Genomic DNA, 22015 nt, shown 5'->3' on the forward strand with positions numbered 1-22015 from the left:
CTCTGAGGCCCTGAGTAGGCTGGGTGCAGACGCCAGCTTCGGGAAAAGACCTTGTCCATAACTCCTCTAAGTGCAGCCTGGGAGGACAGTCAATGGTCAGTGGAGGGCCTGAGGCAGTCCCGACCCTCACTGCATGCGAGGGAGGGAGACCGCAAGTGAGGCTGAGGGGCAGGGAGGCTGCAGGCTGGCAGCCATCACTTCACAAGTCCACCCACACCCTTCTCCAGCTCCACAAGCCCACAGCGGGGACAGATTGGCCCTAAATTTAGCTGAAAAGCAGCCCCAGAGTGAGCTTGAGAAGCAAAATGCACGGCAGCAGCCGCCAGCATGTTAACCCCTTGCTTCACAACAGAAGAAACTGAGGCTCAGAAAGGTCTGGGGGGCTAATGGTCCAGAGCTGCACGGCAAGGTGGGCCTGGCCCCTGCTAGCAAGTACCTGTTCTGTAGTGTTGTCCCCCTCCCCCAACGCATATGTTCAAGTCCTAACCCCAGTCCCTTAGAATGTCACTGTGCCCGAGGCACAGTGATGCTAAATAAATTGAAACGTCAGAGTTTGGAGCAGAGAAAGGTTTATTGCAGGGCCATGCAAGGAGAATGGGTGGCTCGGCCTCCAAAACCTGAATTTCCTGAAGGCTTTCAGCAAAGCATTTTTAAAAGCAAGGAAGGGGAGTGGTTAGTTGTTGCAAACTTCTTGGTGTCGGAATCCTTTGTTCTTGCAGCTGTCCACATAGGTCAGGTCACAATGTTCCTGTAAACCTCCAATGAGTCAAATGTTATTCTCTGTTCAGCAACTTTTTATCTCTATATGAATGGAAGTGTTATACTCTTAAAGGTCAGAGCCTTGAGAATGGGCTACCCTGTATATTTCAGGATATAGGCAACATTCTTAATTGGAAGCAAAGGCAATAGAACACAAAGGTTAAAGTAAAAGAGACAGATCTAATACAGAGTCAGATTTGTTCTTCCCTATTACAACTGAATTTGGAGATGGTGTCTTTAAAGAGGTAATTAAGGTAAAATGAGGTCATTAGAGTGGGCACTAATCCAATGACTGGTGTCCTTATAAGAAGAGGAGATTAGGACACAGGGACACCCAGAGGGAAGACCACGTAGAAACAGGGAGAAGGCAGCCATTTATAAGCCAATGAGAGAAGCCTATCGACAACTTTGGATTTCTAGCCTCCAGAACTGTAAGAAAATACATTTTGTTGTTTAAGCCACCCAGCCTACGGCACTTTGTTATGGCAGCCCGAGCAGACTAATATAGATCATTTCCCATTCATGTCAAATAAGTCTGGAGGTGGGCAGTCCAAGATGGTATGGCCATGTCACAGAGACTCAGGCTCCACTTTCTCTCCCACCTTTTATTTTCAAGGTCACCTCTTGGACCAAGATGGCTGCCGGAGTTGCCTTATTACAGGCAGCATCAAGGAAGAAGGGACAAAGAGTGGGTCCCTCCTTTTTAAGGCAACTTCCTGCAAGTCCCATGGAGCAGTTTTGCTAACGTCTTATTGGCTATGGCTTAGTCACATGATCAAACCTTGCTGCAAGGGAGTCTGGGAAATGTGCCCAGCTAAAAGCAAGGGTTTATTCCTAAGGAGCAAGGGGAGAATGGATGCTGGGGGAGGCAACCACAGACCGTGGCCTCAGTCCAGGTACTCAAGGGTACATGAAGAACTCTCTTTGTGTTTTCCGCAACTTAGCATAATTTCTATCGCAAGCTAGGATGGCACTGCCACCTCACTGTGTGAATGTGTCTAATTCCTGGGTGGCTTTTGAAATGCCCAGCTATGGTGGGCGATGTCTGTCCTAAAGTCCTCTATCCATGCAGGTGTGCCCAAAACATCAGCCCTCAGCCGTCTGCCACTGACCTTTAGCTTGTACAGTCCCCCTCGTTTCTGTCTCTGCAGCTCCTTTGGCCTCTTCTGGACCATCCTCAAGGCTCAGGGGTCATTCTGCTGTTCCCATGCCCGCATTCTTTCCATCTGCCCTTGGGCTTCTCAAACCTCTTTCTGGGATATTGTTCCTTTCCCCACAAGAAGTTGAGTTCAGGGCCTCACCCTCAGAGACTTCCCAAACTCTCTTTTTTCATTACCTCTCCTCTGCCTCTCTCTTTTGTCCCATACCTCAGGGGAATATTTCTGATCTGAAGTTGGCAAGCCTCTATGTTTCTCCAGTTACGACTTAAGCTATTGGGACACAAAAGCCAGACTCATGGCTTTTTACCCACTCACATTCCTCTCTTGAGGTGACAAGCCCAGGTTTTGGCTTGACAGCAGGAAAGAAAAAAGAAAATATCAGGAAATTTTAAAAAACATAGGTTAATATCCCCAAAATATTGTCCTGCCATATTTTCAATAAACTTCCCTGTGGTTGACACTATCTGGCATTCCTTACCTCCTTCCCTCTTGCTGTTGCCACTGTACAGCCTGGAAAAGCTAAAGATTTTCTTTCCCAGCCTCTCTTGTGGCTTAGGGAAGCTGTATTTCTCAGTTCTGGTCAATAAGATGAGAGCAGAAGACTGCTCAAGGTTTACGGGAAAGCTTTTATTTTATCCAAAAAAAGAGGCCAGGTGTGGCTGCCACCATCTCTTTCCCTCTGCTTCCTACTTAGAATGTGAACACAATGCCTGGAGCTGCAGCAGCCATCTTGCCACCATGAAGGCAAAGCTAAGAGAATCAGAGATGCCACCGACCCGTTGAGCAGCTGAGTTTACACAGCATCACTTATTTACTATTAAGCAAGAAAAATAAGTCCTCATTTTTATGTCTTTGTTTCTTGCTGCTGAAACCATTCCTAATGTATATACTATAACTTTATTTAAGTTAGCACAAATGGGTTTCTCTTTATTATCATGACTGGTGCCCAGACAGTGACAGTGTCTTGGATTCTGGGCCATGTGGATGCAAGAGTATTCCTAACTATCCTCCATCATGCTCAGCCCAGACCCAGCCAGCAGTTCTGTCCTGGTGGTCCCCATGCCAGGCTCTATGTTTCAGAGTGAGTCACATAGGTAAGTAAATTCTGCTGAGGGGTACTGAGTGGAAAATCTTGGTTCTTCAAGCAGGCTGAAGGGTGGAGATAGTCCACCAACTATTGTCAACCTTGGGACCCACCGCACTTCCTTGGCCCCCTTTTTGGGCAGCAGAGGCCATCATTCACTGGGTGTTTGAGGAAAATCCAGACTTGTCTACTAGAAGGCTTCTACAGGTGTGTCATGATACGTTGGGCAGGTTTGTGACTGCTCCAGAGGAAGGTGCCAGGCTGAGGTCTTCCTTTATGCAAGGGGAAATCCCTTTGCTAGTCCCTTGCTTCTGCATCCTTCTTCAAACGAAGTCATCAAGGCCTGAAAATAGAGGGTTGACAGAGTACAGATATGGTTGGTGTTTGGAGAATGTGTACTATCCAGAACTTCAAATCTGACTCCATCCAGCTCAAAAGTGATGGCCCAAGCCAAGCCAACCTAGAATAAGCCCTAGGACTCTTCCCAGAGCAATCCAAGAAGAAAACCTTTCTTTCCTTTAGAATCATTCCTGAGAGGGTGATAGTATGGAGGAACCAGGGTCCACCACTAGGGGAGAGCCTGTCCAAGAGCAAAGCAAAACCACAGAGATAGAGACCAAGGACATGGTAGGAGCTCCTGGATCAGGCTATGCCTGAAGACCACCTACACAGAAACTTTTAAGAATATATGTGGGGCAGTGGTTAAGAATCCGCCTGCCAATGCAGGGGACATGGGTTCGAGCCCTGGTCCGGGAAGATCCCACATGCCCCGGAGCAACTGAACCCGTGCACCACAACCACTGAGCCTGCGCTCTAGAGCCCGCGAGCCACAACTACTGAGCCCGTGTGCCACAACTACTGAAGCCCGTGCCTAGAGCCCGTGCTCCGCAATAAGAGAAGCCCACACACCGCAACAACGAGTAGTCCTTGCTCACCGCAACTAGAGAAAGCCCGTGTGCAGCAACGAAGACCCAAAACGCAGCCAATAAATAAATAAATTAAAAGAAAAAAAGAATTATAAAAGGATATATGTGAATCAGAATATATCACTGTTTTCTTAAAGCCAGTTTGAATTGCTTTCTTTCATACAAAGTAAAAATGTCTTGAGAATTTCAGCTCATGAAGAACAGTGTGGTCTCTAGGCAGCTAGGCTGAGACCTAAGGCCCACATTGCCCGTTGTCAGATCCATTGCAATGCACTGATGACCAGAACCTGATTCCAAAGTTCCCCTGGGAGAATCTGGGTGCATATAGCTTGTCTTGATGTTTCAGCTTTGCCTTGTCCCTGAGGATTTCCCAGACCATTGGTTCCAGCCCAGAGTGCATCTCTCTGCTCTCCACATTTGTCTGTGCAGTGCATTTGGCACTAAATTATGTGCCATCTCATCTGTTGTCCTTAGCTGGTCTTTAAATCTTGGCAAACTTGGGCTGCTTTTCAACTTCCTCTTTTTATGTGAACTCCTCCAGGCCAGGGGCTGGTTCTTATTGATTTCATTTTTCTACACAGCTTAGGGCTCTGCACACAGATGGAACTTTTGGGTGGCAGCATGGGACAATGGAAGATACCCTGGCTTTGAATCCTAGCTCTGCCACTTACCATCTGGGTGACCTTCAGCAAGTTACTTAACTGTTCTGAGCCTCATCAGGGCTATCGTGAACACTAAACAGTATAAAATGTCGTTCGTTTGTTTCTTCATTCAATAAATACTTTTTTATAGAATTTATTTATTTATTTATTTTTGGCTGCGTTGGGTCTTTGTTGCTGCACGCAGGCTTCCTCTAGTTGCGGTGAGCGGGAGCTACTCTTCATTGTGGTGTGCGGCTTCTCATTGCAGTGGCTCCTCTTGCCGCAGAGCACGGGCTGTAGGTGTGCGGGCTCAGTAGTTGTGGCTCCCTGGCTCTAGAGCGCATCCTCAGTAGTTGTGGTGCACGGGTTCAGTTGCTCCGCGGCATGTGGGATCTTCCCAGACCAGGGCTCGAACCCGTGTCCCCTGCATTGGCAGGCGGATTCTTAACCACTGCATCATCAGGGAAATCCCAATAAATACTTATTGCGTGACACTCTGTGTCAGGTATGGGGCTAGAAGCTAAAAATACAATGGCGAGTATATAAGTCAAGATATAATTTGGTTGGTAGTAAGCAATGGTGGCAAACACTGTTTCTTTGTTCATTCTGGCACACAGCTGGACTACATTTCTTAGTTTCTCTTGCATTTGGGTGGGGCCATATGGCTAAGTTCTGGCCAAAGGATTTTGGGCGGAAGTGATATATGACACTCCCAGGCCTTTCTCCTAAAGCAGTGGAATCCTCCACACTCTCTCTTTTTCTTTTTGCCAGCAGATGCAGAGGATCCCATGAAGGACTCCAAGGTCCTAAAGGTGGGTTGAGTCCCAAGATGGAAAAGGTGTGGGACCCCAAATGACTGTGTGGAGCGAAGCTCTCCTGCCGAGGCACTGTGACTGTGACATGAACAAGAAATAACCTTCTACTGTGATAAGCTACTGAGAATTTAGATTGTTTGTTACAGCAGCATAACCTACCCTGACATCACCTGTGGCCAACTTAAGCAAAAGTGAATTTCTTGGAAGGAAATGGACTGCTCATGGAGTCAACAGGAGCCTTGGAGATGATGGGCAGTTCCAGAGGTCAGGAAGGGGAAATAGTCACATGGAGCAGGCACTGCATCTGGAATCACAGTCTAATCATTTTGATCTCTTTGTCTCAGTATTCAAATTCCTAGGAGGAGGGCTCCATCTGACCTAGTTTTGGCTGTATGCTAAACTAACTTTCTTGGTCACCTAGGATTAAGGGCTCACTGAATAATTTCCTTCCTTCATTACACTGAGGCTTTCTTATTCAATGTCAATCCTCTCACGTCCAACAAGTGTTGACTACATGAGTAATGGGGTTCACACATTCCCCTTTGCACGAGGAGAGAAAATCTTTGATTTCAAGCCCTGCTAATTGTATTTGTTACTGAGCAAGGGCTCATGTACCCATGACAGACAAAGCCAAATTCTGACAGTGGGTGTTTGCAGCAAAGTAAGGGTTTATTTGCAGGGTACCAAGCAAGGAGAAGGGGTAGCTCATGTTCAAAAGACCTGAATTCCCCAGTGGATTTCAGGCAAGGGTTTTAAAAGACAGTGTTAGTGGAGAGGGTCATAGGATGCTTGATCAGCTTGTGGACCTTCTTCTGATTGGTTGGTGGCGAGGTAACAGGGATGTTTCAGGAATCTCAACCTTCTGGTTCCAATCAGCCTGGGGTCTGCTTCGAAGCAGCATGAAGTCACCATCCTCCACCTGGGTGGGGGTCTTAGTTTCTGCAGAACAACTTAAAGGTATGCATCAGATTGTTATCTATTTCCCTTTAGGAGGAACTAGAGTCCTGTGGCTCTTGCCCTAATCATCAATTGTCTGAACCTGCTCTTTGGAACTCAGGGAAGCCCTTGGAGACTAAAGCCTTTTTTTCTACAAGCAAGAAATGGGGGACACAGAGGGACTTTTGTACCTGGGAAGGCCCCGCAGGGTCCTGCTCGGTTTTAATCCCCCCTTTTCTTTGATATTCCTCAACCCTGAGGGGAACAGGGGTGGGACAAGAAAGGGAATAAAGTTTTGGATAGAGAGATTCATCGTAAACTCAGCAGGAGAACTCAGTTTTAGGGGGGCTCGGTTTCATATTTAATAAGAGGAAGAAAACGTCAAAAGGGAACTGAGGGGGAGATGGATGTCGGGCAGATTGAAAACAAGTGCTCCCCAAATGAGCACACTCCCTTGTCTCTCAGAGTTCCAGCCTGCAGGAGGCTGAGGCTAATCACATACTCTCACAAGGCAGTACAATGGACTGGGGTGACCTCCATGATGGAGAAGTGCAAGCCAACCAGACTTGGGCCAAGTGGTCAGGGAGAGTTTCCCAGAGGAAGCAACATTTGATCCCAGGCTTTAAGAGTGAGGGTGCTGCAAGAAAAAATGGGGTGCAAGAGGATGGTCCCTTCACAGGTCTCAGGTGAGTCCCTGGGACTGGCTGCCAAGTGAGGGTCCTTGGCTTCATGCAGGAAAGAATTTAAGAGGGAGCCACAGTAAAGTGAAAGCAAGTTTATGCAGAGATACACATTCCGCAGACAGAATGTAGTCCATCTCGGAAGGGACAGCAGCCCTGAAACAGGGGGTGGTTAGTTTTTATGGGCTGGATAGTTTCATAGGCTGATAAGGGGGAGGATTATTCCAACTATTTTTGGGAAGGGGCGGAGATTTCCAGGAATTGGGTCACCACCCACTTTTGGCCTTTTATGGTTAGCCTCAGAACTGTCCTGGCACCTGTGGGTGTGTCATTTAGCATGATAATGCATTATTATGCATGTATAATGAGGCTCAGAGTCGACTGGAAGTCAAATCTTCCGCCATCTTGGACCTAGTTGGTTCTAACAAGTTTTTGTCTGTATCCTCAACACCTATGTCATTCTTTTAATGGTTGTGCCCTGCCCTCTTCCCTCCTGTCTCAATGGGGATCTCTTATGTAAAGGGAGAGGTAGTGGCAAAGGAAAGAACATATGTAAAGGCCATGAGGTACTATATTAGATGCAAATTTCTCTCCTTTTTCTCCCATGTAGGGTTTGAAATCAGGAGGAATGCCCTCCTTGATTTACCGTCATCTCTAGAAAATAGATAAAGGGAAGTAAAATGAAAATGATTTGCAGGTGATATAGTTTTATATCTGGAAAACCTAGGTCTGGGGCTTCCCTGGTGGCGCAGTGGTTAAGAATCGCCTGCCAGTGCAGTGGACACGGGCTCGAGCCCTGGTCCAGGAAGATCCCACATTCTGCGGAGCAACTAAGCCCCTGCGCCACTACTGTGGCTGCGCTCTAGAGCCCACAAGCCACAACTACTGAGCCTGCGTGCCACAACTACTGAAGCCCACGCACCTAGAGCCCATGCTCCGCAACAAAAAGTAGCCCCTGCTCACTGCAACAAGAGAAAGGCCACGCGCAGCAATGAAGACCAATGCAGGCAAAAATAAAAATAAATTTATAAAAAGAAAAATGAAAAATTTATATGAAGGAAACTTTAAAGTGCTGCTGAATGATGCAAAAGAAGACTGAACTCATGGAATGACAGACTTTTTTTTTTTTTTTTTTTTTGCGGTACGCGGGCCTCTCACTGTTGTGGCCTCTCCTGTGGCAGAGCACAGGCTCCGGACGCGCAGGCTCAGCGGCCATGGCTCACGGGCCTAGCCGCTCCGCGGCATGTGGGATCTTCCCAGACCGGGGCACGAACCCGTGTCCCCTGCATCGGCAGGTGAACTCTCAACCACTGCGCCACCGGGGAAGCCCTGACAGACTTATTCTTGAAAGAAAAGTCAACAGCATAAAGATGTCGCTTCTTCCCAAGATGATCTGTATAATATATGCTATTGCAATTAAAAAAAAAAAATTCCATCTGTTCAGAGCTCACTAATTCTTTAAGGCTCAGCACAAATGCCATCACCTCCTACATGAAGCCCCCCAGTCAGAATGTATTGCTCAGTGTTCCTTGACCTTTATTCTGCTTTCAATCTTTCATTAGAATTGGTGGCAGATAGCTGTGACTCTCCCTTGTGTTGTTTTTTTTTTTTTTTGGCCGAGCCAGGCAGCTTGTGGGACCTTAGTTCCCTGACCAGGGATTAAACCTGGGCCCCCTGCAGTGGAACCATGGAGCCCTAACGACTGGACCACCAGGGAATACCCTGTGGCTCTCCCTTAAGAATGAGAACTTGAGGGCAAGGACTCTCTCCCACTTCTCTCCATGTATCAGGTTAGCAGGGTTCAAGGGAACGTTGGCCATGAGGCTTGGCAGGCCTGGAGCCACAGACTTTACCAGAGGTCAGGCACGTGCAGGCTTCGTCTGGAGTGCTGGAAGCAGCTTCCCAGGCCCTCTCCTCGTCTCCTTGTCTCTCTGCTGGCTGGGACCTTGGGCTTGCCATCTGATTCTGCTTCTTGCTATCATTCTACTAGGACCTGTTGTTCGTTCCTGCTGTCCTGGAGTCTAAACTTGGCCAGTTCTGGGCACTTTTTTTCGTTCTGTGTATCAGGTCCTAGCAACTGGCCTGGCCTCTTTCTGGGAACTAAGTCACCTTAGTCTGTGCCTGGTTTGGGTTTGGAGTCTTCTGTCTCAAACAACAGTTTGGATTCATACCTCACACTGTACACCAAAATAAACTCTTAAGCAGATCAGAGATTTACCTGTTGTTGTTCGGTGTTCTTTTTAAAGCTATAAAAGTACTTGAAGAAAGCATGGACAGAGGCTTCCCTGGGGGTCCAGTGGCTAAGATTCTGCGTTCCCAATGCGGGGGGGGGGGGTTCAATCCCTGGTCAGGGAACTAGATCCCACATGGCGCAGCTAAGGGTTCGCCTGCTGCAACTAAAGATTCCGCACGCAGCAACGGAGATCTTGTGTGTCGCAACTAAGACCCAGCGCAGCCAAATAAATAAATAAATATTAAAAAAAAAAAAAAAGAAAGAAAGCATGGACACATTCCTTCAAACATTGGCACGGTAGCATCTTTGCGAAGTATGGCTCAAAATCCAGAAATCATAAAAGACTGATTAATTCAAGTATAAAAAATAAATTTAAAACTTCTTGGAAAATTAAAACCATAAGCAAAATCAAAAGACACATGACAATCTGGGGAAAATACCTGCAAGTCAGTATCACAAATAGTTTATCTCCTAATTACATAAAGAACTCCTAGAAATGTAGGCAAGAGTCCAACAATTCAATGGCAAAAAGGGGCAAAGTACATAAATTGACAGTTCACAAAAAAATTGTAATGGCACCTCTCAGTTTGGCAAAAAAATTCAGAAGCTTGACAATATATCCTGCTGGCCAGTCTATGTGGAAATAGCTACTCTCTGTGTAGCTTAGAGCAGTACGCAACTCCTCTGGAGGGTGATTTGGCACCGTCCATCAGAAACATCTTTTGACCCAGCAATTCTACTTCTGTGAATTTATTCTATGGACACTCTGGCACACTTATGTATGTAGATGCACAAGGTTTTTATTATTTAGTTATTTATTTATTTTGGCTGTGTCGGGTCTTAGATGTGGCACACAGGATCTTTTGTTGCAGTGCGTGCGGGCTCTTGGTTTCGGCTCGCGGGCTTCTCTCTAGTTGTGGCGCACGGGCTTAGTTGCCCCGTGGCATGTGGGATCTTAGTTCCCAGACTGGGGATCTAACCCGTGTGCCCTGCGTTGGAAGGCGGATTCTTAACCACTGGACCACCAGGGAAGTCCCCAAGATTATTTTTTACAGTATTGATTTTGTTAGTAAAAGAATGGAAAACATATTATCTTGGGTCACATGCTTAACCCTGACATGGAGTCAGTCCACCCAAACTTTAAACACTGAGAGTGGAGGAGAGGTACCTTCTGAGCAAAACAGGTTATCAGAAGAAGGGACAGGAAAAAAATAGGAGTCCCTTGTGTCATTTATGTTCTTCCAGTGTAACAAGATGGAGACAACTTCCTTCATCAGAACGTTCCAGAGCAAACAGAGATGATATGACACTTGTGGTAAGATTTCAAGATGTGTTCAGGTAACCAGAGATGGTGGCTAAACCACCTTTTAAGGAGGGCAAGTTCTGTTGACATGAGGGCCCTTTGCTTTGCTGAGCAAATGATGAGTGTGCATATGCAAATATGGGGTAGCATCCAGGGCAATGATAAGTCTCCTTTCTGTATAATAGTGAGGAGAGAAACTTGAGATTTGGAATGAAATTCTGCAGGGAGAGAAATGAACTAGACTGCCAGGCACTATGAGAGATGATGGGCTAAAGAAAAAACGAGCCAGTAGCAGTTTTGCTGATGAAGGATTGTAGAAAAAAGCAGAGTGTGAATGAAGGTTTTAGGTTGTTTGCAATGGGGTGTGTGATGTAAGTCTCCTCTTCTGTATCCTTATGAAATCTTTAGTAAAGATGGGTCCTTGTTGCTTTGGTGCACGGTTACTCTGTTGAGGATGGCGCTGCCCCAGCAGCATTAGAAACATGTGGGCTGTTTTTACTGGCCACAGTGACTGCTGGGGGTGAGGGCATGGTCATTACTGTCTCGGTGGCCAGGATCATACTAACTGGTGAGATGTTTCTCACACACGGCCAGTCGCACCCCATTGGAAACACTGCTTTGGTGTGAGTCAATTGTTTTGGGAAATTTGAAGATGTTTTGGGTTTTGCATCCAGGTTGATGTAAGGCAAAAAGCAGAGCATACAGGAGCCAGAGGACAAAGACACAGCTGACACCTGGGTTACACCTGAATATAAGACTTTTGATTACAGGGACTTCCCTGGTGGTGCAGTGGTTAAGAATCCGCCTGCCAATGCAGGGGACACAGGTTCAAGCCCTGGTCTGGGACGATCCCACATGCCGCAGAGCAACTAAGCCTGTGCGCCACAACTACTGAGCCTGCACTCTAGAGCCTGCGAGCCACAACTACGGAGCCCACGTGCCACTACTGCTGAAGCCCACGTGCTACAACCACTGAAGCCCGCATGCCTAGAGCCTTTGCTCTGCAACAAGAGAAGCCACTGCTGTGAGAAGCCCGCGCACCACAAGAGAGTAGCCCCCGCTCACCGCAACTAGAGAAAGCCCGCGCGCAGCAACAAAGACCTAACGCAGCCAAAAATAAATTTAAAAAATAAATTTATAAAAAAAAGACTTAAAAAAAAGACTTTTGATTATATTGTAGCTACATCACTTAATTTCTCTTTTTATATCTTCCTTCATTAAAGCCCTAGATTTATTTCCTCTTTGTTGTCTGCTTCATAATAAATTGCCCTTTTCTTTTTTAAATTAAAAAAAAATTTTTTTTTTTTGGCCAGAGCACCACACAGCCTGTGGGATCTTAGTTCCCTGACCAGCAATCAAACCCATGCCATTGGCAGTGAAAGCCTGGAGTCCTAACCACTGGACCGCCAGGGAATTCCCATAAGGTGTCCTTTTAATTTTCTGCATTTTACATTTTTTCCCATTAGGTCTAATCTGCATATAAAATAGAGATATTTTGCACTCAATTTGTATTCATTTGTCCACAGACCAGGGCTCATCTCCTCTTTTGTCGGCACCATATTTTTGGAACCATTTATGATCTTTTATTACCCTCACCATTTTCGTTAGCCACTAAAAAAGTAATTATTTATGGATTTCCTAAATTTAGATGTTGTTTGGGAAATAACTTAGGTAAAAATAACTCTTACACACAATGTTCAGAATTGAGGTATTGCAACTTCACAGATTTTTTTCTATTAATAATACATATGCCCTGCTTCATTTTTCCAAAGTTTGCCAGGTCAACAGAAATCCATTTCAACAACTAGCTAACGGTGAAGGTGGAGGCGGGGGTTGGGCTTGAGCTGGAGGGTCTCTGATCTGAAGGTTGCGGGGGCTCAGTGAAGCTGTAGGAGGCCTGGGTGTGTCTTGAGGTTGGATGGTCTTGATCTTGCATCATGTGAGCCTCAGGCACTTTCTGTCTTTTAAGGACACAGTCAACAGACAATTAACCAGGTCTCCTGTCAAGGGATTGCCCAGTGGTTGACTGGGGTTGTGGAAAACTGGTTTTTCATAGTCCTACAAGAAAGGAGCTGTGATGGCTCCTTATGGGCTCCCTTAAAGGGCAGACTCTTACTATAGTGTTCTGGTTATGGATAGTTGCAGGTTCTGCGCAGGTCTTGTTGTCTCCCAAAACCTAATGAATTAAAACAACAACTTATTATCTGTCACAGTTCTGCAGATTGACCAGGCTTAGCTGGGTGGTTCTCATTTGGGGCCTTTCATGCAGTTGTAGGCAGACAGGTGCTGGGCCTGGAGTCTTCCCAAGTCATGATTGGGCTCAACCATCCAAGATGGCCTCTTCCCTTACATGGCTGGTGCCTCCCCTGGGCCAGCTGTGATGGATGAAAGCTGGTCAGGCAACACTCTCTTTCTTCCCACCGTCTTTCCATGTGGCTAGCCAGAATTTCCTCGCAGCATGGCATTCTTACATAATTGGACTTCTTACATGGTGGCTGACTTGCCTCAGAGGGAATATTCCATGAAACCTGGGTAAAAGCTATAAGCTTTCTAAGATTTAACTTTGGAAGTCATGCTCCCTTCTACTCCAATTCATTGGTCAGAATTGAATTCCCAGGGCCAGCCCAGGTTCAAGGGCAGGGGACTACATAAGCCTAAGAATACTGACAGATATGACTCAGAGGGGGCTCATCTTTGCACACATGGTCATGTGTACCAGTCAGGAAAGGCCAGGTTATGCTGCAGTAACAAACTACCTCAAAATCTCAGTGCCTCAAAACACAAAATTTATTTATTGCTTGTTCTGCTGGTCTGGTGTGGGTCTGGAAGGGGTTCTGTCCCATGTAGTCACTCATTTCATGGTACCACAATTTCAACATGGTGCCTCAGGGTTTACTATGGCAGGGGAGAGCAGAATGGAAGGGAATTGCCCAGGCAAGGAAATGCTCTGGCCCAGAAGTGACATGGGTCACTTCCACTCAGTTGGCATCATCCTACCCAACTGCAAGGAATAGGGACATGTAATCCTCCCCTGTACTTGGAAGAGAACAGGGGGAGATATTGCTGGACACTAGGGGTCTGTCCCCCATGATGCTGTACCCATGGATGATTCCTGTTGGATATTTCTGGTGGATGTTACAACTAGTTAAGTCTTCAGACAATATTTCTCCGATATCATATTAATGACTGTTTATTAACTGCCCTTTATTCCACATGAGGAGGACACTTGGTAGGAGACATGTGGGTTTGGTCTTTGGGATGAGTAGGATTTTGAAAGGGAGGAAAAGGGATTAGGAAAATGTCATTCTAAAAGGTTGAACAACCTAAGCATAGGCTCAGAGACATGAAACAGGCTGCTGTTTTCCAGGAGCCATGAAGATTCTAGCTAGGTGAGAGAGAGGAGATTGAAAGGAGGACTGGAACTAGGATGGAGATAGTAATTAATAACTAAAATGATTGAAAATCTTTTAATATGCCAGACATAGTTCTAAACACTGCATGGTGCTCTGCTGGGTCTCTTCCATTTCCCCTTCTCTACCTAACCCTGGGTCCAGGAGGTTGGCCTCTATGAACTGTGTCACCAGCCTCCCTTGGTCTCTGGCTTCTAGTTGGATTTATGCAAAGGGGAGCCGCAGCAGGAGAGAGAGGGAGGGAAGAGAGTGAGGTCAGTGTATTTATTCCACTGGCCTCCTCCCTGCAGGATCACCTTGGCTGGATGCTTCCTTCAGCTGCTCTCACATGATTCTCCCTTGCCAGATTCTGGCAACCATTCCTCCTCTAGCCCCTCTAGGCCTAGGGGTACCAGTAGTCCTGCTGTTACTAGACCCGGGGTATTGCATTATCCTTTGTAGGGTTTCCCTACAAAAACCCCTTTTGAAACACCCCTTTGTCAATTCTTCAAATCTGAATTAGAGTTTCTTGATAGAACCTGACTGACACAGGTACCTACCTGGCCAGTTAGGTACTGGTGTTTTTCCCATTTGATGGATGAGGAAACTGAGGTACAGAGAGTTTAAGTGACTTGTTCAAGGCCACACAGCTAGTAAGAGGCAGAGTAAAGACTCAACCCAGAGACTCTGGTTACAGAGTTTCAAAGACTGTCAAAGGCCTTGAATGACAGGTTAAAGAGAGTGTGTTCCCATCACCTATAGAGGGTGCCAGACACTCACCCTTTTTTCCCTTCTTTCATTAAGTCCATATTGAGTGCTACCGCTAACACCTATGTCTTTTGAAAAACTAATATGTTTCTTCATCTGCAAAATGGGAGAATTCTCCAGGTTCTAACAGCCTGGCAGAATTGTGGTGGGGCTCAGAGAGATCTTGGCCATTGAAAGAGCTATTGTGGAGCTTGGGATGGAGCATGTGACCAAGGTCCAGCCAATCAGAGCATCATATTCCCCCTGGTTGCAGTGATTGGTTCAGGAGCAATCCAATGAAAGCCAATGGGATTATATTCCTGGAACATTTGTAGGAGAGGTATACTCTCTTCTCTACCAGGCTTCAACCTGGGAGAAGATAAAGCCTGAGTATGTAGGGCCCACCATGTGGACCGCCAGAACCAAGGAAGCAGAACCAAGAAATGGAGAAAAACTGAGTTCTATGACATCACTTCAGATCCAGAATCCAGCCATGTCTAAAATCCAAGCGACCATTTGGATCTCTCCCTGAGACAATATAGTCCCTTTTTTCCATATGATAGTTAGAATTCCAACTCTAGAGTCCCAACTTTGTCACTTGCAGTGGAAAGAGTCTTGGCACAGTACAAGACAGCTTGGAGTGGGAAGAGGAGTTGGGGACACTGCAGCAGTCAGGTGAACTTCTATTTATCCAGCAAGACCCAACTAAAACGTTACAATTTCTGTTTAGCCTCCCAACTACTCCCCCTGCCATAGCTAGAAGGCTTGTACACACCTCTGTTATAGCACCTGTCACACTATACTGTAATTTTGGGTGGCTGTTTCCACCATGAGGCAGTGAACAATTTGCCTGAATCTTATTCATTTTGGAACTCTTAGGTTTTGCAAAAGGTCTGGCAGAAAGTTAATACTAACTCATTGAATGTTGAACAAATAACTGAATGAATGAGACCAAGGCAGTAGCAATAGGAATGGTCAGGAGGAGATGGATGGGGGCCATCCCTGCAGTGCCAACAAAAAGTAATAGCAGTCTTAAATCTTTTTTTGGAATAGACAGGCCTGAGATTAATATTAATAACAGAATGTTATTTAGTTGACTTGGACAAAATCCCTGGAGTAAAATTAATAATAGCTGTGATTTATTGCATGGCTTATGTGCTAGATGTTTTGTGTACATTAAATTTAATCTTCACTCTAGCCTGGCAAAGGAGGTATGATGGACGTGTGGTGACTCCAACAAGTCCACTTTATTCTGGGGAATTGAAATCAGCCCAAGGGGAGGATTCTTTAAGTCAATTATAGCAATTCCATCTTCCTCCACATGGCTAGTTCAGGGATGGGCAGGCCTGGGTCAATTAGGACCGGTAGGATAAAGCTTACTGCCATGAGATAGGACATGAGAAAAGGTGCTCTCTCTTGCTGGATGTGAACAGGGAATTTTGTGGCCCTGGCTGGCCCTGGCAGCCATCTTGAGGACAAGGCTGATACATGGAGGATTGCAGAGCCAAGAACATCCTAGAGGAATGGATCCAGGGCTCCCATCACTCCCAGCCTGAAGCTGACTTATTTCTGGTTGTCCAGTCATGGGAGTTATGCGAGCCAAAGGCATACCTCTTATTGAGGGTGGGTTGACTTTTAATCCAATCACACGGTGAGAAAATTAAGACTTGCTCAATGTATCTCAGCTAGCAGTAAGAGCGGGGTTTTCCGCTTCAAATCTGTCTCATCCTAAAGCCTTTGCTCATCTCACTAAACTGAGCCAAGAAAGGCCAAGTCACTTGGCATGGATCCTGATTCATCTGTTTATCGTCTTTAAAAAATATATATATACTTATTTGGCTGCACCCGTTCTTAGTTGTGGCACTCTCCGGAGTCTTAACCACTGGGCCACCAGGGAAGTCCCTGTTTATCTTCTGAGATGGCTTCTCTTGTACATGCAGTTTATGCTGCCTAGGAGATTCTATGTCCCCTCTCTTTGCCTAGCAAACTACAACATGTCATCCAGGCCACAGCTAAATAAAAGTCACTTCCTGACTGCCTCTCCATCCCAACCCCCAAGATTAGCTTATATCCCTTGGCTATTAACTCTCAAGTGGTTTGTATTTTACTTTAATGCTCTTATTACAATTGTAAGTGATGACTTATTATTATTTTTTAAATTAATTAATTTATTTTTGGCTGTGTTGGGTCTTTGTTGCTGCGCGCGGGCTTTCTCTAGTTGCGGCGAGCAGGGTCTACTCTTCGTTGCGGTGCCTGGGCTTCTCATTGTGGTGGCTCTTTTGTTGCGGAGCCTGCGCTCTAGGCACGTGGCCTTCCGTATTTGTGGCTCGCGGGCTGTAGAGTGCAGGCTCAGTAGTTGTGGCGCAGGGGCTTCTTTGCTCCGCGGCATGTGGGAAATTCCCGGACGGGGGCTTGAACCCTTGTCCCCTTCATTGGCAGGCGGATTCTTAACCATTGCACCACCAGGGAAGCCCGACTTATTTTGTAATACTTTTAAAATAATTTGTTTCTCTATTCCATAAGGGCCCAAGTGTGTCTGTTTTGCTCAGCACTGAATCCTTGGAACAGTGGTTGTCACTTAGTGGGCAACAATATTTGATGAAAGAATAAACGAAAGTGGTTGCTTTTTGTAGCCATGAGTTATATCAGCAGTTCTCCAAGGGTGATCCTGCAGCACAAGCATCACCTGGGAACTTGTTAGAAGTGTAAATCATGAGCTTCTACTGATTAGAAGCTCTAGGAGTGGGGAACGGCAATCAGTGTTTTAACAGTCCCTCCAGGTGATTCTGGTTCATGCTGGAGTTTGAAAGCCACTATACAGATTTGCTATCCAGCCTATGCACGCTAGCAGCACCTCTGCTGCCTGGGATTGTTTCTTGCTTCTATTTCTTAAACTCAGCACTTTCACAAGTAAAGTGGTTGGAGGAAAGGAACAGGAACCCAACGCATCTTTGCCCTCTGAGATCCTCTGCAGTTGCTGTTCCTTCGACTTTGATCACACTTCCCGCTACTGACTTTATCCTTCAGGCCTCAGTTTACATTTCCATCCCTCCCTTCCATTTTCTATCTCGGGACCCTGCGTGCTTGTGGCGTTCATTTCACTCACAGCACTCCTCGTTTCTTACAATTAATTTATTCACTTGCTCTCTACTTGCTGCTTATCTGCCTCCTTGAGGGCAGAGACTACAGTAGTCTTGTTTACTACACTAGTCCTAGCACCCACAGCGGCGCCAGGTCCACGGCAGGGCTAAAATGTTTGGGCTGAACGGATGTAAGTTCCACAAGGGCAGAGGCTGTGTGCCGCCGACTTCTAGCCGGGTACTGGGCACGCAGAAGGCGCTCCATGAAGATATGGGGAATGAATGAGCGCAGGAAACGAAAGAGAAATCGACACTTTACCAAGGTGGCAGGTCCGGTACCCTTTACCAACATGGCCGCCGGCCCGCGTGGACTGGCGGAGGGCGCCGGGCGCGGGGCGGGGCCGAATGGGGGCGGTGCCAGAGGGAGCCGTCAGGTGCGGCCCCGCCCCGCACCCCCCCGGCCTCCGCCCGCTCGATTCCGGATTGGTCCGGTTCCAGCGCCGCAGCCCGGCGGCCGCGCCGTGGGGCCGCGCCGGGCACTCGCCACTTCCGGCGCGTTGGGGCTGTTGGTTGGGGGCGGCCGCGCGGCGCGAGCGGGCAGCACTGGAGCGGGCTTGCGCAGGGATGCTCCGGGGGGCGGCGGCGGCGGCCGTGTGGGCTGAGGCGGCAAGGATAGCTCGGGCCCTCGGGCCTTTCCCCTGAGCCGGCCGCTCGGGCTGCGCCGCCGAGGCCCATTCAGCGTCCGCCCCTTCAGCCTCGGGGTCGGGCCCACCGCCACTTCTGAACGCGGGGGCCGGGGAGCCCCTGCCTGGGCCCGGAGCCTCCCCCTGGGGGTCGGGCCCGGGCGGGGGGCCCCGAGCCGCTGCTCTCCTCGCCGGCCTCCGAGCCCCATTTCCTGCTTTTTCAGTTTCCTTGCGGAGGGGCGGGTGGGTCTGGATGAATTGTTCCGGGGGTCCCCGATGAGGCGGGCCAGGGGGCCGTGCTCTTTGTAGAGGGTCCCCGCGGGGCCCGGGTGGGGAGGCGGTTGTCTTTGCATGGGTGGGGGACTTCCCGAGCCTGCCGGGACCATGACCTGAACTGTGCGAGCGGGACGTGTCCGAAGCCCGAGAGCTAGCTCACCTGAGCCGCCCTCTCCCCCAGCCAGCATGGTAAGTGGGGTCGGGGCCCCTTCTCTCCCGGGTGCCGGGTCTGAGCGGTGGGAGCGGGCCCGGGACTGCTGAGCCATCGCTTCTCCCCGGGGCGGGGAGAGGCGCGTGCCGAGCCCGACAGTGACACATGCGTGCAGGGTTTGCAGCCGGGCTCTGAGCTCCCATCCCCCCTCCCCCTCGGGATCGCTCAGAACTGGGAGGGACCTGGACGCCAAGCGGACACAACCCTTGCATCTGGTGTTTGCCTCTCTTACATTGTAGCAGCTCATCATGATGGTAGCTATCATTTATTTATTGAGTGCTTACTATGTGCCAGGCGCTGTGCTAAAGTGATTGACGTGTGTTATTTAATTAGCATACCAGCCCTGTGTTCTGAAGTGGGGACACTGAGGCACAGAGCAGCTAATTACCCAGCTCAAGGTCACTCTTAAGTAACAGTGGCAAGATTTGAACCCAGGCAGTCTTGATTTCAGAGCTCCTATTTGATAGAACACACTTCACAGAGCTGGAGGGGGTCTTGCTGTAGGTTTATATACGGGGCAGCTGAGAGGGTTTGTGGTTTTCAGAGGTCACTTACCTAGATCATAGGAACTAGGAATCAAAGTCAGGAATTGGCCTGTTCTTTTGACACCCGTTCTGCCTTTCTTTCTGCTACATGCTCTGGCCTTTTCCCTGGTAGTGCCTGGAGAACTCTTCATCTTTCTAGATCTAGTTCAGAAGCCACTTCTGAAGATAACATTCCACATTTTCCAGACCCAAAGGCACTGTCAGTACTTCCTTAGGTTTGTGCGGTCACATCTGTTTTTAAGCATTTGTCTTATTGTTATTGTAATTGTCTATTGCAGTAGACTCAGTACTCTCAAAGATGAAATTGTCTGAACTTTTATCTGCCCCAGCTTTTGGAACATAGTAAGCCCGCTGGGGTGGTTGCCTGGCCTGTGTTTGACCACTTCCAGTTACAGAAGTGTTCTTAAGGTTGCCCATTTTACGTCTTCCACACTAGTGGTCTAGTAGAGAAGGGGATGCAGGGGGGGAATTACATCTGTAATACAACTGTTCAGGCCAGTGGGGTTTTCAGAAGTTTCAAGGGGCCTGTGGGTTATGTGTTAGGTTCTGGGCGGAGAAAGAAGACCTAAGGCATAGCCCTTGCCTTCGTGGGGCTTACAACCAGTCAGATAAAATGCACCATTAATGCCAAGCAGCACTGTATAATAGATACTGTATGTAGGATAGTGGCAGGTCAGTTAAGCTCTCTGAGTCCCAGTTTCCTCAGCTATAAAATGTGGAGACAGGGATTTTCTAATGAATAATCTAAAGGTATGAGGTATAATATTTAGTGAACGATGAAAGTAGTATTCAGTAATCCTTCATTGATTCTTTCAATGAATTTTTTTTAATAGTGGTAAAATATATGTAACATAATATTTACCATTTTAACCATTTTTAAGTGTATAGTTCAGTAGCATTAAGTACATTCGCATTGTGTGCGTCCATCCCCAGAACTGTTTTCATCTTGTAAAACTGAAACTGTACCCATTAAACAGTAACTCTCATTCCCTTCCCTGTCCCCTAGTGACCACTATTCTACTTTCTGTCTCTATGAATTTCACTACTCTAGGTCCCTCATATAAATGGAATTGTACAGTTTTTGTCTTTTTGTGACTGGCTCATTTCACTTAGCATAATGTCTGCGAGGTTCATCCGTGTTGTAGCATCTGTCAGGATTTCCTTCCTTTTTAAGACTGAATAATATTCCATTGTGTGTGTAGACCACATTTTGTTTATCCGATCATCTGTTGATGGACACTTGGATTACTTCCACCTTTTGGCTGTTGTGAGTAATGCTGCTGTGAACATGGATGTACAAATCTTTTAATGAATTTTAAGTAGCCACTATATTCGAGGCTCTAGCGAATGTCAGCTAAACAAGATAGACACGTACCTCCCCTCGGGTAGCTGACAACATTGCTTTAGAACCTTTGGACAGAATTTTATTGTTTATTGATTTAAGCTGGCCAGGCACTCTTGTATTCAGGTTCCATTTTAATTGGCGGTCAGGAGAGTGTTATGAAAATGACCACCTTTGAGCAGTAATTGTAAAGTAGTAGTAGTTGACTTCATGATTTTACCATTTACAATTTTTTCTGAGGTAAGTTTTGAGTCAAGTTTTCTATAGCCTACCCCTCACTTATTTTAGCATACAGTGGGTGACCACAGCGGATTAAGGTGAATAGGACTGTCAAATTACATCCTTTTTGCAGTACTGACACCAGGGGTTCATCTCCTATAGGTGTCCCAGGTTCAGGGGTGTGGATAGGGCAGGCCTTGTCCCTGGTCGCAAGGAAGCCATTGCCTGATTTGTGTCTTCCCAGAGGAGGGTCTTTTGCCTGGGATACAGTTCTTTATTCCAGGAACTTTTTTCCATTTCTTACTGACTTAACATTTTTACTTTAAAAAGCGTTTAAAGAGTTGGCAAGTAAGTATGGGCCTTTGTAATATCTTCTTTTTAAAACTTCAGCTCTCTATTAAGATGAAAATGGTGTAATATGATAGAACTACCATTTATTAAGTATCTATACTAAGCTAGCTGTTTTTCATTTATTTGGTTTTTCTTTCAGTCACTCAGTATCAGTTAAGCACACCAACACTGGTAGGTTGGTTACCTTATTGCCGTTACTACCAGAGGAGGAGATGAACAGACCTGGTGTAGGATACCTGTTTAACAAGTGGTGGAGCCGGCATTTGGGTCCAAGGTGCTCTTCTCCAAAGCCTGTGCTCCTTGAGGTGCAGGTGCTTCCTCATGTGGAAGTTGGTTGGGAATGTTATCCAACTATATTTTATTTGGTTCTGAGATAGTGATGAGGGCTGGGGAGCATGGGAATTTCCTTTAAACTGTCCCTCTAGGAGGAGGGATTTTGACCTGCAAATTTAGAGCTAGTTAAAAAAAATTTGTAGTTGCAGTACAGAATTCCTAGAACAGTTAAACTCTAACTACATTGGATTAAATCATCATTTTGGGTTGAATTCCCATGAGTTCTCAAGTGATGTAACATCTTAGAGGTTCCCACTACTTCTCTGAAAAGTTGTTACTTAATATCAAATGAGCTTTGCTTA

At 46.8% G+C, this 22015-nt stretch overlaps 1 protein-coding gene and 1 long non-coding RNA gene across 2 annotated transcripts in view; both read left to right on the forward strand.

Annotated features, from left to right (window-relative positions):
* Window positions 1-11329, forward strand: part of LOC138842323 (uncharacterized) — a 47967-nt gene extending 36638 nt beyond the window's left edge. Inside the window, exons 2-3 of the long non-coding RNA XR_011376719.1 lie at window positions 5342-5382; window positions 11212-11329. This is a non-coding gene — a long non-coding RNA (uncharacterized lncRNA). The remainder of the gene's footprint in view (window positions 1-5341; window positions 5383-11211) is intronic.
* Window positions 11330-18285: 6956 nt separating this feature from the next.
* XPO6 (exportin 6) overlaps window positions 18286-22015 on the forward strand; it is a 107027-nt gene continuing 103297 nt past the window's right edge. Inside the window, exon 1 of the mRNA XM_030871585.2 lies at window positions 18286-18901. Coding sequence (XP_030727445.1) covers window positions 18899-18901 — 3 coding nt within the window. The 5' untranslated portion in view covers window positions 18286-18898. The remainder of the gene's footprint in view (window positions 18902-22015) is intronic.

Source organism: Globicephala melas, chromosome 15 (genome assembly GCF_963455315.2).
Source record: "Globicephala melas chromosome 15, mGloMel1.2, whole genome shotgun sequence".
Classification (NCBI taxonomy): Eukaryota; Metazoa; Chordata; class Mammalia; order Artiodactyla; family Delphinidae; genus Globicephala; species Globicephala melas.